The 17,593-nt window shown below is 32.1% G+C and overlaps 1 protein-coding gene across 1 annotated transcript; it reads left to right on the plus strand.

Annotated features, from left to right (window-relative positions):
• The first annotated feature begins 4,383 nt into the window (after window positions 1-4,383).
• Window positions 4,384-16,664, plus strand: LOC128178592 (uncharacterized). Its single transcript, XM_052845847.1, has 7 exons — window positions 4,384-4,463; window positions 7,373-7,438; window positions 9,221-9,304; window positions 14,501-14,566; window positions 15,051-15,074; window positions 15,399-15,428; window positions 16,019-16,664. The coding sequence occupies exons 5-7, from the start codon at window positions 15,068-15,070 to the stop codon at window positions 16,645-16,647; spliced, it is 666 nt and encodes a 221-aa protein (XP_052701807.1). The 5' UTR covers window positions 4,384-4,463; window positions 7,373-7,438; window positions 9,221-9,304; window positions 14,501-14,566; window positions 15,051-15,067; the 3' UTR covers window positions 16,648-16,664.
• The last annotated feature ends 929 nt before the right edge of the window (window positions 16,665-17,593 follow it).

Raw genomic sequence — 17,593 nt, forward strand, 5'->3', positions numbered from 1 at the left:
ACATGCAACTTGCTTATGTCAACATGCAACTTAATTATGTTAACATGCAAGATAAATATGTTGACGTGCAACATATTTATGTCAACATGCAACTTAGTTATGTTGACATGAAACTTATAAGTTGGATGTCAACATATTTATCTCGCATGTAAACATAACTAAGTTGCATGTTGACATAAATAGGTAGCATCTAGCATCTTGGATGTCACAGATGGGCGATATTTGAGATTTTTGGAGATTTTTGTGTAATTCATATCAGATTGCAATTTCTTGCATGTCAACATAGTTATGTTGCATGTTGACATAACTATCTTGCATGTCAACATATTTATCTTGCATGTCGACATATTTGATAGAAATATAACTTGCACACAAGGGGCAGAGATATGCCACCATAGAATAGCATGCCATTTGGCCATTTTAAGTTTACATCCAAAACATTTAATATCACATGATACTCTCATCTTCTGTAATAATCTAAATACTTCGAGATTGCAATGTAAAGTTGCCGAGCGGCGAACTACATTGTATATATTTGTAGCCTTAGATCAAGTAGTCAGCACATACTAGACTCAAACTGTTGCGGGAGTTGTTTTAAGAGCGTAATTATGTCACTGTTAATATTTTTTGAAGTGTTATTAAATACCTGACTCTTCTACGATTTATCAATTTCAATATATCAATATAAACATGTATAAACATGCTGATAAACTCAGTTAACTCATTAATAATGACTCGATATGTCTATTCAGTCTGTAATAATGCGAAATCATGAAAACGTTTTCAATACACATAAAAAAAGCCCGGATTTTGCATTTTGGTAACTTTGATTATTTTTATGTTTTTTAACAAAGGACGACTAGCGAAACAAATAGTAGTTATCATCGACAAACGAAAGAGGAGCTTGCAGCAGGCAACACTATGGAACAAGGCACAAAACAGAACAAAATATGTTTGCTATTTCTTTTATAGTTTCTATAGCTGGTATTGTTAGTTGTATTGTTATGTTTTGGCTTCCTTGAATTTATTCCATGTAATTTATTTTTGTGTCCCGAAATGACTTGCTGCCCTGAAAATTAACTGGCTTAGTATTTTTATATTAGATCCGACATTTTTTAGATGCCTAGTGCTGTTGATTATAAACTGAATCTTAACTATTGATTGATAGTAAACCCTCGAAAACTAAAAATTGCTTACTTCACCTACACGAAAAATATCATTTGTAAGCCTTTTTTAGTGCTGGTACCACTTTGAAATAAAATTTAATAATTATATTCGCTTATTAACCGTATCTTTTTTCAGTCATTCGTTTATCACAACACAATTTTTTTTATGCTACACAATTCATTTAGCAGAAAATGAAATAAAACAAATATGAATTCATCATCTGTCCTTCCTATCTATCATTCGAAATAGAATTTTGAAGAATTTGTCAAAATGGTATTGTGGTTTTTTTTAATTAGAAAAGAAATGCTCAAACAATGAAACATTTATTATCTGTTGTGTCTTTGTTTTCTCAGGAAAGGTACCTCCTCCGAAATGAACGTTGTATTTTTAAAAAATTAGTCGTGACAAAAGAAGGACTTTAAACGTTTTATTCCTTGTTTTATATTCTCATGATATAGCACTGTTTTGTTATATGTGGAATATATCTTTTCTTCCCAGACAATAAAATATAGTATTTTCTAAAAAAGTGTATGATTTTTTCATAACATGATTATATTCTTCAACATTTTATTAAAAATTTGAGAGCTTAATGAGGCACTAAGAAAAATTAGACGTATATCACATGGTATTGTGCTCTATGACTATGTTTATTTGACGATTATAGCAATATTAATGATATTGTGGTAGAGGCTTTATGAAACTTTAAATAGCATAATTTCTTTTCACATCTTTCAACATCACGTAAAATTGATCGTAGTTAGCTTGAGCTAGATACTTTTGTTTCATCTTCACATTAGATAGGTTTTTTTCCCCAGAAATATGTGTAATTTGCCAAAACGAATATACCAGAGATGTCACAGAGAAGACTCGTACAATGAGGTGTAATCATGGTAATTGAGACATGGCATACTATAATGGTTGAGATTTCTGAAGTTAAGTTACACTATTTTGAAATATTTCATACTGAAAGCCACCCAACAACTATCCATAAAGTTAATCACAAGGTATTGGGAATTTTTCAAACATATACATGTATGTAATATTCTACTTTCAGAATTTCATATTAATTGTTTGGAACCTTGGCTTGATGATAAACAAAGTTGTCCTGTTTGCAGAAGACAAATAGGCAAGAAAACAGACTTTACAAATCTAAGTGTTGGCTTGAATAGTGCATAAATTGAGCGAGATTCAAAGTTTTTTGATGCGTTAAAAATGTGAAGTTTTCTGCATTTAACAATACAATTCCAAACACCCAACAAGCGAGGGATTTCTTGTTGAGCCAAGTTAAAGTTAGTTTTTTCGTTATAGCAATTATATTTTAGGTCACGTGAGCTATTCTGATCACATTTTGTCTGTCGTCCGTCTGTCCGTCCGTCCGTCTGTAAACTTTTTACATTTTGAACTTCTTCTCTAAAACCACTTGGATAATTTTAACCAAATTTGACACAAATCATCCTTATGGGAAGGTGAATATAATTGCAGAAATGAAAAACCGATCTTTATTCAAAGCGTAGAAAACCTCAAAACTATAGAAAAAGGAGGGGGTGCATTTTTAAAAATCTTCTTCTCAAGAACTACTGAGTCAAATTTATTAGGTTGTCGTAAGATAAATAAATATTATTTGGACCCATCACTTTGATAAAGTTTTGATGCAACAGATTCCTCATGGGGAGTGTCAGCAATCCACTACATCCATTTCTTTATTGTAAATCATTAGATATACCTGTAGTTTTCTGTATGTTAGTTTGTTTTATATAAAAAATATCATATAAATAAAATATGACGTCTCTGTACGTAATTTCATCTGTTTTATATTATGTACTTCATACGTATACAGTTAAATGTTTTGCAATTCTCAACATTTATAGCGTGAGTTATCTGTAAACTGGACTTTATTAGAGATAACACGGAGACAATACGTGCGTCGAATTGTCAACATGGTAAGTGCAGTATGATAAAATTTGAAATTAATAATATGAAAATGTTTTTATTTGTATATGTGTGAATATATCCAATAATGAATTAAATTCATTTCAAAAACCTTTTACAAACAAAGCTTATTAACGATAAACCTTATGTTAGTTCATGCATATGATTTACCTTTCAGAATTCCATGTAAGATGCGTGGAAATAGAGCATCAATACAATTTCAAGTGTCCTAAGTGTAAAGATCAAACACATAGAGGCAAGTTTGTGAATAAAGAAATATGAGGTGATCATATCGGTCGGGGCGTAATCAAATCTGATAAAGCCCTTAAGTCTGTCGAGTTGTATCGTGTTTTCTAGAAATTAAGAAGTAAGTTGTTAAGTCTTACCAAAATCATTCTAAAAAAGTTGCATGAGTAGATGTTTCTAACACTTAAATGTAAGTGTTAAGTGATGACAGGATAAAGACGTATTTTCAATTTAATGGTAACTAATTAATGTATATATGTTATCCAATGGTTAACACAGTTGAAACCAGACAAGAAAACAAATTATATGTTGAAAAAGACCGAGACAACGTCTTTCCTTTAAATGGTAATAATGTAGCATGGGATAGTTTGATTCAAAAGATCAAGTGTAAAAGATTAATTGAGGGGCATACGAAATTTGTGTCTGTATTCTTTTAATGGTAATGGAGAACATTATTTATTTATATATTTTTATATTGTCCAATTTTTTCACTTGGAGACTTGCAATTTGCAAATTGTGAGCAAGCTAAGGAACGCGAAATGGCTTTCAAAATTACAAACATGGTCTACAAAATCTAATCTTCCTCGTAATAGACAACAGTTGCTTGAAACAGGGTCTGGTACATTTTCCCCCAAAAAACCCTACAAAACAAACTGGGCCATTTTTCATAATCATTAATATTCGCCCTCGCTGTAATATAGGGTATGATATGTCTTTTTCCGAAATTTTTGAAATAATTTTAGTACGCCAGGACTTGAAATCTAGATTAAATTTAGCATTATTTAACCCCATCATAGGAAAAAATAATCAGTGATGTGTCCACTATGCATCAAACATTTCATCAACAAAATCAACTATTCCCTGTCACCCAAATAAAAATCAGATTATTTGTAAGGTCGAACGAAAATCATTCATAAAAAAGTTTAACGAGATATCTTACAGGTAAGTATAAATGTGTAAAAATAAAGCAAGATAAAGTGATTTTAATTATTTTTTATCATGATATATTGCATGATTTCATTTTTTTTATTTTACAGATGGAAACCCTTTACGAAGTACAACTGCTACTCGCTTCCGTCCTCATAATGAAGAAACAGATTTTGTCAACTTATTTTTGTTGGGTACCCTTTTTATTTTTTATTTTTTTTTTAGCCAAAATGACTCAAATCTCAAGATTTAATATAAAACACTGTGCTGTTGAAAAGAAGAATAATTTAACCATCGAGAAAAACAAATGACTGGCGGTCTTTTGCCGAAAAGATATTTACCCCGGTCATTATTTGGCATAGAAAAAAAGATCCTTTGGCATGTAGGAAAAGTGTAATAACCATAAAAATCAATACACTCTGAGTGATTAAAAATGTCCCCCATTCTTTTTGCCAATATCCAATGTGTATCGAAGACCGTTCAATAATGAAATTACCCTTTATCAGTAAGTAAATTTATTATTTCTACTAAATTGGATAACAACTTCAATGTTTAAAGATGATAAAATGCCTTCCTTTTTACAATAATTTTATTGTTTGACAAGATTATCACACATATTTCTGAATTAATTTGTCAAAGCAGACTTTATAGAGTTATATCGAAATAATAATCTGGTTTTGATGAGGTATTCGGTTATAACATTGGATGAGAATATGCCAACTTTGAATTGAATTTCAAAGAATTATGATCTCTAATGCTGAGCTTAAAACATAGAAAAAATGCATAGGAATACGTGTAAATTAGATTAAGGAAAATGACAGGACCAAAATGTAGAAATTATTGGCCATTGTCCTATGTCATATGGGTTCTTATTATGATTGGAAAAGGGCGTTATGTGTCATATAGTACCGGTAAAAATGGAATCTTTTTGAGTGAAACAATAACACAAAAAACATCTTTAACACCAGCTAAATGTTTTCCGAAGCACAGTAAGAGAAGATTGTGTTTAAAGTCTTAACCTTTTTAGGAACAGGGGCTCGTTGCATAAAGGTTACTTAAGTTACAGACAATGCTTAAGTAGAACATAAGTACATTCTTAGACTTAAGTCCGTAAATGGAAGAATGCTTAGTTAGGACACTTTTCCTAAAACTTAAGCGGCCTTAGGTCGTTACATACAGCATGAGTAAAGTCATAAGTAGGACTAAGGCGGAATCTTAGAACCTGCAAGTTCTACTTAATGGATGATATAGTAAGGAAGAGTTAAATCTAGCAAATTGTTTACCTTAAATCTTTGACCTTGGCCTATTTTTAATCTCAGGGTATTTATACTTTGAAAAAAAATTATCCTAGTCATTAAACAATTTCTTTACTTAAGGACTTGTACCGAATATGGATGATATAAAACATAGATAAACTCTATCAGAAATATTTTACCTAGACATATTTTTAGATTTTCAAAGTTAAATTTTAATAAAAAGATTTTGGCCTAACCTGAATACACTAATATGATATTTAGACTAAAAACACCATACTATTAACTTAATAAAGGACTATTTATGATATTAGTCAAATTTTGCCGCTATAATTCACGATTTTATAAAAAAAAGATAACGCAATTATTGTGGTTTTTTTTTAAAGTTGATGAATAACATAATTTTACATATTTGTTTGATTTATTTGCAGTCACTAGCTGTATATGACGTTTAAAATGTTGCTAGTTTGATAATATGATCGAAATATGTCATTAATTGACATTTTTCTTATTTTTCTCAAATGAAAAATACAGAGCGACGCTTTGAAAAAGAACGAATTTTTTGTCACTTTCAAGTATCAGATGGATAAATCTTTGGTGAAAGTTAATATAAAAATATGCTCTCTTTAGGCGTGTACGAAAAAAAATCAGATCAACTGCATATTGATCCTATGGCATTTCTTTTGGCGTAAGGTGAATGGACCAGCAGTTTCCTGTTTTGATGGGACGGACAGTCCCCTGTAAAACGCATATGACTTTCAATATAACGCTCTCGATATAAAAATAATTAAAAACTATGTAAATATAATAGTGACACTATTCTGTTACAATATTCACGGATATACAACTATGCTACCTAATATTAATCATGAGGCATTTTTGTCCATAATTATATTTAGGAAGATGGGGGTGGGGGGGGGGTGGGGGGCTGTAACGCAACATGAGCAATTGATGTACGCCTGGCGTAAGTATGACGTAGTGAGTAGGTTTATTGTGCGTTAACACAGTCATTTTGCTATTCAATTACGTATTACTCATAGATCAAGTGGGGCCACTTTACGTCATCCGTACATGTCTAATAAATAGTACAATTATCTTGGTTTTATGAATGAAGCGCAACAGCCACGTACATTTGCACATCTCACAAGGAAACCGTGGTGACTAACAGCCACCGCGCGTGCTTATGTTAGGTATACGTCCTATGAAAGTATATCTGCGTGTCTCGCACGATTTACATTAAAATCCGTCCGCAAACTACCCGTAGAAGTACGCATGACCAGCTGTGACTTAGGTTTGAGACTTAAGGCTTGAGTCAAAACTGAACATGCATGTTTGGTGCTTGTGCGATAGCTACGACTTGTGCCAATCCTGACTGTCGAACAATTTTAAACCTCAGTCACAATGTTTAGTGATCGTGTATGTGCTACGGGTTTTACAAGTCCTGGCTCTCGTGGCTGATCGTGGCGTTTAAAATTCCGTCGAAGAAACCGAAATGGCAACGTAAGTCAAACTCATGATTAACGAGCGAGTCGTAGGTGTCACGGACAAGTTTGCTTACAGCCGAGCAGGCACTCGCAACGTGCGATGCCCGTGGGCACCGGACTTTTGTCTTACAATTATTGTGCACCAGACGTGTGTTTGCCTCAAACGGTAGTAATACCATTCGCGTCGTAGGTCACTTGCAAGTAAACCGTACCGACGTTTTTATCTGCCCCCTCCCCCTCCTGCACAGCTAAACTATTGGCAAAATTATTGTTTTTACATTAAGAACATTATTTTCACTTTAATGGTAAATAATTAATGCATATTTGTCATCCATTAGTTATGATTTAATTTTGTATGTCTCAGAGTTGAAAACCGACAAGAAAACAGAGTATATGATGAAGAAGACCGAGACAACGTCTTTCCTTTAAATGGTACTAATATAGCATTGGATAGTTTAATTCAAAAGATCAAGTTAAGTGTTTGTAAAAAACAAAGAACCTAAGATTTAAATGATTATTTGAGGGGTATACGAAATTTGTGTTTGTGTTCTTTTAGTGATAGTAGAGAACACATCTATTCATTTTGTATCGAAAAAAGTGTCCAGTTTTTTCCTTGCGGACTTGCATTTGGCAAATTGTGGGCAAGCTAAGGAACGCAAAATGGCTTTCAAAGTTATATACATGGTCTATATAATCTTATCTTTTTCGTAATAGACAACAGTTGCTTGAAACTGGGCCTGTCACCTGATCCCATTAAAAATAGACACCAAACAAACTGGCAGGATAAAGATGTATTTTCACTTTAATGATAACTAATTAATCCATATTTGTTATCCAATGGTTATGATTTTATTTTTTTTATGTCTCACAGTTGAAAACCACGTTTGGCAAATTGTGTGCTAGGAACGCAAAATGGCTTTCAAAATTACATACATGGTTAACATAATCTTACCTTTAACGTAATAGACAACAGGTCTGGTACATCATATCCACTGAAAAACACCCACGAAACAAACTGGGCCATAAACATAAGCAAAGACATAAACATTCGCCCTTGCTGTAATTTAGGGTATGATATGGAAGTTGTTCATGTCTTATTCCGAAATTTTTGAAATATTTCTAGTACGACAAGACTTAAAATCTAGACTTAATTTAGCATCATTTAACCCCATCATAGAAAAAAAAAAACCAGTGATGTGTCCACTATGCATCAACCATTTCATCAACAAAATCAACTATTCTCCGCCATCCAAATAAAAATCAGATTATATCTAAGATCGTAAAAAAGTCGTAAAAAGTTTAACAAGATATCTTGTCAGAAACATGTAAGTATTAATGTGTAAAAATAAGACAAGATAAAGTTCTTTTTTAAATTTTTTTTTGCAAATGATGTATGTTGTTCATGATATATTGCATGATTTCATTTTTTTTTTATTTTACAGATGAAACACTCAAGGAAATACAACTGTTACTCGCTACCGTCTGTCTAATGGAGAAACAGATTCCGTCAGATTATTTTTGTTGGGTACACATTTTTTTAATAGTAAAAATGACTTCATCTCAAGATCAGATATAAAACACTGTGCAGGTGAAAAGAAGAAGAATAAAATCATCGAAAAAAAATTACCGGCGGTGTTTTGTCGACGAGATATTTACCCTGGTCAATATTTGGCATAGAAAAAAGATCCTTTGGCAAATTGTGGGCAAGCTAAGGAACGCGAAATGGGTTTCAAAATTACATACATGGTCTACATAATCTAATGTCTTTCGTAATAGACAACAGTTGCTTGAAACTGGGTCTGGTACATTACCCCCTTAAAAAACCACGAAAGAAACTGGGCCATTTTTCATAAACATTCGACCTCGCTGTAATATAGGGTATGATATGTCTTATTCCGAGATTTTTGAAATATTTTAGTAGGCCAGGACTTGAAATCTAGACTTAATTTAGCATTATTTAACCCCATCATAGAAAAAAAACACATGTGATCTGTCCACTATGCATCAAACATTTCATCAACAAAATAAACTATTCCCTGCCACCCAAATAAAAATAAGATTATTTGTAAGGTCGTACGAAAATCATTCATAAATAATATATCTTACATGTAAGTATTAATGTGTAAAAATAAGACAAGATAAAGTCCTTTTTGATTGTTTTTTTTTCAGAAAATGTATGTTGTTCTTGATATATTGCATGATTTCATTTTACAGATGAAAACCGTCCACGAAGTACAACCGCTACTCGCTACCGTCTGTCTAATGGAGAAACAGATTTCGTCACATTACTTTTGTTGGGTACCTTTTTTTTTTTTTTATCTTTTTTTAGCCAAAATGACTTAAATCTCAAGATCTAATATAAAACACTGTGCTGGTGAATAGAAGAATAATTTAACCATCGAGAAAAACAAATGACTGGCGGTCTTTTGCCGACGAGATATTTACCCCGGTCATTATTTGGCATAGAAAAAAGATCCTTTGGCATGTAGGAAAAGTGTAATAACCATAAAAATCAATACACTCTGTGTGATTAAAAATGTCCCCCATTCTTTTTGCCAATATTTAATGTTTATCGAAGACCGTTCAATAATGAAATTACCCTTTATCAGTAAGTAAATTTATTATTTCTACTAAATTGGTTAACAACTACAATGTTTAAAGATGATAAAATACCTTCCCTTTCACAATACTTTTATTGTTATAACAAGAAAATCACACATATTTCTGAATTAATTTGTCATAGCAGATTTTATAAAGTTATATCGTTATTATAGCCTGGTTTGGATGAGGTACTGTAGGTAGGGAAATATTCGCCCCCGTTTTATTTTCGCCCTTTTCACCCTCGTTGTCAGAGGGCGAATTTAAGACTGGGCGAATTCCATGCTGCAAATGATATCTCTGATAACAACTGCATCTGGGCGAATTCAAGACATGGCGAAAAATCTTGCAAGTGTTAAAGGACGAAAGTTACATGGGACGAAAATAACCCTGTGTACAGTATTCTCTTCTGGCGTTGGATGAGAATATGTCAACTTTGAATTGAATTACAAAGAATTATGATCTCTAATACTGAGCTTATAACATAGAAACAAAATGCATAGGAATAAATGAAATCAAGGATAATAACGGGACCAAAATTTTGAAATTATTGGTCATTGTCCTACATGTATGTCCTATGGGTTCTTATTATGATTGGGAAAGGGCGTTATGTGTCATATAGTACCGGTAAAAATGCTATTTGTTTTGAGTGAAACAATAAAGCACAAAGCATCTTTAACATTAGCGCAAGGTTTTCCGAGGCGAAGTAAGAGAAGATTATGTTTAAAGTCTTAACCTTTTTAGGAACAGGGCCTCGTTACATAAAGGTTACTTTAGTTAAAGACAGTTCGTAATTAGAACCTAGGTACATTCTTAGATTTAAGTCCGTACATTGAAGAAGAATGCTTAGTTAGGACAATTTCCCCAAAACTTAAGCGGCCTTAGCTTGAAACATGCATCATGCTAAGATTTCGACTTGAGTAGGGTCATAAATAGGACTTAAGCGAATCTTAGACCTGCAAGTTCTACATGAGTAAGTCTTATACCGTTACTTAAAGCAAACTATTCAATGTCTTAACTAAGTCATATTGTCCAGGCCAAAAGATGAGATTCCTTAATTATACAGACTTTATACTTGTTCTATAGATAGATGGTATAAAACTAAGCTGAATCCCATCAACATTTTTGACCTTTTATTCTATTTAATTAAGGTCAAAAGACACGTTCCTCAATTTTAGATAACTTTTTGCGGGAATTTGTTAATGGTTTACTACTACTTTGACAAACTTTCTTGCCAAAAATTAGGGTACCTTACCAGGCATTTCTGCAAAATACTTCAATATGCAATTTCTTAAATAATCTTCTTGAAATATTTTCAATGAAAATACACTTGAATTGCTGATATAAAAATAAATACATCTACAGCACAGTGAAAATTTCTATAGTAGAACTATAGCTCCGCCGGGGTGGGGCTTTGAACTCACGACCTCTAGAACCTATACGCTTCTGGAAGTGAGCGGCCACGGTTCTAACCACTTGACCATCTAGACACATACACATATCCAAGTAAAATTTGACCATTTAAAAAGTATTTATAAAATTAATATTTTTATTGGAACTCTTTATTACGTGGAAATACAAAAAAGATTCCCGAGGAACGTGTCGTCTGACATTAAAGGTCAAATTAGAAATAAAACCATGTTTTCAGTCCAGTCATATTCTGAATATATCTTGAGAGAAGGACGTCAAGCTTGAAACAAGGAACAATAACAATACAGTGAGATGCAACGTTGTTAATTTTTTTACCTTGACATTTCTTTTTTATCTCAGGGCCAAATGAATCATTTCTTTTTAATTGACGATTCGCACGAAGCACGAGCATACGTTCTCTGTGTGTTTAATTTATATGTTAATAAGCGGCAGGTGAGATATATTTACGTCATTCGTGCAAGTCAAGTCGTACGGTTATCTTATGGGTTTCTTGAGAGAAGCGCAAGTGCAGCTTACGTTTTAAGATCTCGCAAGTAAACCGTTGCGATTGTTGTGCAATTATAACAGCCACCGTGCGTGCTTACGTGAAGCGTAGTCCTTCCAAAAGCGTGTCCTGCAAGATTTTCATTAAAATTGCCTGCAGACAACCCGTAGAAACACGTCCAACCAGTTGTGACTAAAGCTTTTCTTGAAGAAGAGACACCAATCGCAACATGCGATACTCATAAGAGCCGAACCTACGCCTTATGATTGTCGTGCAAAAGGCGTAATTATGTTTGCCGTTTAAATTGCAGTACTGACATGCACGTCATTTGCAAATCAATCTTATTGAAGTGAAATGGAAGTAAAAGGTATCCCCCCTTCCCCCACAGTGTAGGATTTTCAGGATTTTGGAAAGTAACCGTTTCCTTTTTTTTTTTTTGGCTTGTCAAGATTTTTTGGATGGGTCTGCTCCTCCCCCTCCACTTTCAAAAACGATGCTACGTGCCTGTGACGTCTTTCTTTGTCTTACGACAATTGAATTGTGCGCACAAGTTAAACAAATATGTTTTTTAAAAATATAATTATTTTCAAACCGCGACACCAAGTCTAACGGTTATTAAAATAAAGGAGATTAGATTGCATGCTTTTAATGCCAATTAGAGGTATTTTCTGCAATTTGACCATGTAAAATAGATATTTTTATCCGTTAAACTAAGTATCAGTTTTACCATCAGGTAAAGGCATCGTTCGGCATTTTATCGGTTTACCAAATACTACTCAACAACGTCCATGATAAAGCTATGACGGCCCTTTAAGTCAAATAAAACAAATCAAACTACAAGTCTGAATTCAATGCTATTATTATTTACATGTATAACAATTATTTTATAAATTGAGAAACAACTCATTACCTTTAGAGTATGTTTACAAACGAAGATAATCCTATATATCTAATAATTTTGTGCCCATTATTTTGCTTAGCCATACGATTACTCTGCCTTGTTGGATGTATTGAAGTATTGTTTTATCGTTTGTAATTTCTCACTCCTCGAATTCCGTAGAGAATATTTACAATTTTATCTCATCGTGCTTGCATGCAAGTCGAAGTTCTTTGAGCATCTTTTTTCCTCTTTTCTAACTTTAAGGTAACTAGTGTTTGTCCTAAACTTTTCATTTCGGCTGCATTTTAAATGGAAGGAAAACTCGAGCGGCTTACGGGAAACGTACGTCAAACGCAAGAGATGAAAGATATCTATCTCCCTTCGTCAACGTCATTCATGCATGTCAAACTACAGTTAAAACTAATTGTAGGTGTTTCTGCGGAGAAGCTGCGGACGGTCTTGAGAGACACGCAAAAACATCTAACGATTTTGGAAGTAGAAAGCTTGCTATAAGCAAGCATGGTGACTGTTTTACATGCAAAACAATTACAAAAGTTTCATTTTGATATCTGAAAATATACTTTGAAGAAGAAACCCATAAGACAATCGGAATAAAAAGTATGTTATAAGAAAAGTCTTCATTTAAGTCGCTCAGCTTTGCCCGGTCTATTCTCCAGAGCAGAGATCTTGTCTTCTACCCCTTTGAATTCTTTTTAAAGTTGAAAATATACTGATGATTGTATCAGCTTGTTACGTATACTATACAACAGTTTTATATTAAATATGTTGAAAAGTTAAACTTGTTCGTGCAACTGTCTGAGGAAAGATACATGTAAGACGTCAGTACGATTGTTGATTTTGTACTACTATTCGCAAGAAGGACGTAGGTATGATGCATGGCATATTAAGGCGCAAGTATGGCTCCTACAGTGATCGCATGTTGCAAATGGCACTCTGTAACCAAGTATATATATAATCGTACATAGAACCTACGACTAACACATCAAACGATCGTTTGTCTTACATGTACGTTGCACTTCAATCATTTAACATTTTCTTACCAATAAATTAGCCATGGCAGCTGTTGTCAAAATCCATAGAACTTGCAAAAATACACCCCAGAAAAAAAAAATCAAACTAAACACGTAAAGCCTATAATTACAACTTGCCGTGGATAAAAAGTACACGTGAACGGAAGGTGATATTTAGGCTTGGGTCGGCAAGCCTCACCATATTTTTTTTAACCTCGCACGAATATCGCTTATATTTCAAGACAGTAACCATGTACTTAATTAATCCTGTATCATATCGATTAAATCAAATGTTTTAAGGTAAAACATGAAGTCATTATTTTTTTCTTTAGCGGATAATTATCGAATTTTGAATAAGATAGTAATGAACATCGAATAAAAATTTCATACATTAGTTATTGCGAATTTTTAGAACCAAAAATAAACGGAGGTTTGACACACTTAAAAAGGACTGCAGGCAATTTTTAACGTTTACACAATTAATAGTTTACGTATTATAAACCCCTTTGTTGACATTCAATATATGAATATAAATACAAATAATCGATGAAAAAAAAAAATAAATAATAAATACAGATGAAACACAAATAGCCGATAAATAAAGATATAAATGATTTTAAATCATCTGCCATGTCTGTTATTCACCAAATATTATAAAGCATAAATTCCTATTTTACAAATAATTCCCGTTTGAAAAAGGTGTTTTCTTTATGAATATGTAACATTTCCTGTCAATATAAAAAAATATATATCTAATATGAATACTATATTCCTATTTAATTTGAACAATCTACAAGTCTAAATTAAATTCATGTACAAAATACTCTTATACTATAAAAACTTTCTTCAACCTTAGAAATTATTATTTTCCCATTACATTTTAGCGTAAAAGGTGGATATCTTAATTGTTAGTTGAAACATATTTAAACAAAAGTGCTTATATACGCTTTTGCCATTTTAGGCTTTTATTGGATCCCTACGTTTTATGAATCTTCACCTAGGCATTAATGAAATTGTCTGGCACAGTGTTAGAAGTTTTAAATTTCATTTACATATTCTTTTAATTTCAGGGGTTGTTTTATTTGTGACGCATTTTGGCAGTGCTTTGTATAGGGATAACGTGGGAAGTTTCCAATGTAAGTACTGCTTCAATGAAATGATAGTATATGAAATATGAAAAAAAAAATCTATAAGAAATATAAAGCAATGGTGAAACGTTCACTTGAATATGAATTTGGTTGGTCATGTGATCAAAGGTTTTTTATCTTTATACTATTGTTTGTGACATATTTGTTTTTGAAAATTTTTTTTTCAGAATTATAAACATAACCTTGCACTATGCAGTTTTCGCTATAGAAAATGTGACGTCAAATACATATCCTTTTGTCCCGTTTTAAAGTACACACATATATGAACATGTTTGCCCTTCTGTTGGGTCATTAAAAAAATGAAATTGGAAGTGTTGTTATTTATTTTTATCGTTAAATACATGTGGTTTACAGTTATTCAAATGTACTTTTTAATTTCTCAGATGATATCGTCATTCTAATATAATTAAAAGCATCTCAGTATCCATTGGATAATGCTTCGTCTTATATGTAGTATTTTTTTTTATTCCAGGGAAAAATGTACTGATCATGAGCGGTAAGGCATTTGGTACATGTTTATAATATTTTGGCGTTACAAGATGTGCAAAATGAATAAATAAATAAATAAATAAATAAATAAATAAATAAATAAATAAATAAATAAATAAACGAGTAAATAAATAAATAAATAAATAAAAATACACAAATCATTCTTTATAGATAATGCAAGAAGGTAAAGTAAATATTGGCTTTCACGTATTATGGTATACTATACATGTAGGTTGCTTGAAAATCAAAAACATAATACATGTACGACATTTTTTATCTTATTTGTTTTGTACAAATACAACTGATTCACATAAACAATTTTTTCTTGTAGAAAAGACATATAGAGAGGCCATTGATTGGGGTATGGAATAATTAACCCTTGCACACAATAATACAAAATAAGGAGCAATGTGTTTATAGCTATCCATAATATGAATCTATTAACCAGTGGGATAAAATTCTTGATCTCTGTTTTAATATCAAAATATCTTTTTAAAACCTCTAGTTCCAACGTTATCATTGCTCCTACCAATGTTTAAAATAGTTGTTTTTTATGGCTTTGGATAACCTGTCTTTAAAACTTTGAACTGTATTTCTTAAACAAAGCGGAGTAATAATATATCTGATAGTCGATAGAAGACTTTTTCGATAAGATTATTTCCAATTCTGAGGACTGATATTTAATTTAAAAACATGTTTTTTGAAATAGGTGAAAAAGTAACAATGATATACAGATTAACAAAACCAGGTAGATGGATAGTGATTAATAATGCTGAAATTCTTTCGGAAACCTTACATTTAAAATAGTTTTGATTTTGTCGTAGAAAACATACGGATCTTTGCATAAAATGTATGATATATTTTGCTCGCTTTTCCTTTTTCACGTTGTTTGAAGTTTTAGTCAGAGACTTTCGGATTAGTATTTTTAATGCATCGATTTCTTATTTGTAGGGTCATCTTTATTTTCACCAAAGAAATGTACTGAAATTGATATCCTTAAACAGTACCGTGGTGTTGTATTAGATCAAGATTTCGTGCAAGACTTCATGCATACTGGAGAAATTACTATCAATGTAAATTCCAAGAAGATGGAAACTACAGTTGATAGACAAGATTTAGACAAAATTGTTCTTTTCCATGTTGCGTTAATAAATAAACAACGTGTTGACGTGTATATGCACTCTATGGAAAGCGGAATTTTAGTCATTGCAAAGTATTGCGAGCAGAATCAACTTTGTGTAACGGTCAAAGTGAACACCAAAGGTTTATTGCTTCAAAATATGATTTCTGTGCCATTCAAAACGGTTCTTGAGAAAAACATCACATTCAAGTTAAACAAAGAAAATTTCCTTGTTACATTTTCTCCCAGAAAATCAAAAAACAGCACAATAGCGCGCTTACCTGCAATAAATCTTAATGGTTACGCACTCGTTGCAGGTCTTGGGTATCCTAACTTTGCACGTACAACTCTTGCCTTTGGAAACTTAACGATTTCTTGTCGAGTTCACAAAAAAATACATTTATCTACTGATGGCCATGCAATATCGAATTATCAGGGTTTTGAAAAGCCTGTTGGATAGTTTTGGTTTTAGCTCATATTAGTCGAAAGTAAACTGAACTCTCCTGTAGAAAACTTTCTGTTGCCCTTCGTTGACCTTCACGTTGGCGTAACTGTTGTTGTAATTTTTCACATTTACTGCTATTTTTTTTTCAACAAAACGTAAAAAAGTTCATCATCAACTCTTACACTAACGGGATGTCAATGTTGTTTGAAATAGATGGTCATACCTCTTTCCAGCAGAAAATGATTAGAAAAATAAAATGCTTTTAAAACTCATGTAGAACCGTAATCTTAATGTTAGGTAAGGTATGACAGAAAAAGTTTCGAGGTTCAGCATATAGGTAAATAGAAAAAAAGATAAATGTTTCTTCTTTTAAACAACACGACAGTTGAAATTTATGATTCTTTATAATTGTGTTCAATTCGATCCTTGTAAAAAATATTTTTATCTAATTGAAAAAAAAATACTTTCAGGCTTTACTATTTTTCTATATCAATTAGTTATCAAAGTGTATAGACGTGCACCTTAAACAGTTGCAAAAAGGTTGCATTGACACTGGCATTTTCATCCGGCATATTGTTTATTTATACATGTATATTCAAACAAAATTGAAAAATAATAGACACCCTTTTTTCAGAGATGAATTGCATTTTTTTCAAGTTAAAGCCAAAGATTTCAATTGGCGAACTCCCAAGCAAACTAAAGTTCTGACAAAATTTTAATACTAGTATGTTTTAACTGCATTTAATTTGTTTGGGAGCATTTAAATGTAAAGGTTCAAGTGTAAGAATACGCAATATTTGCCTCTCTTTTCTTTAGAATATGTAGTACATGTGTGCCGCTATTTATCAATTGTTTTACACAAAGCGGAATTTAAATGGTTATCATGTATATTACAACTTTTGCAAATATGTTTTTTAAAAAAAAACCCTGAAATAAATAATTCTGCTTGTAAGTTCTTTAT

Source organism: Crassostrea angulata, chromosome 1 (assembly GCF_025612915.1).
Source record: "Crassostrea angulata isolate pt1a10 chromosome 1, ASM2561291v2, whole genome shotgun sequence".
NCBI lineage: Eukaryota > Metazoa > Mollusca > Bivalvia > Ostreida > Ostreidae > Magallana > Magallana angulata.

Coding starts and splice junctions, on each gene's coding strand:
- LOC128178592 (XM_052845847.1), top strand. Junction 15,429..16,018: donor TAGAGAGGCCATTGATTGGG/GTATGGAATAAT, acceptor TCTTATTTGTAG/GGTCATCTTTATTTTCACCA.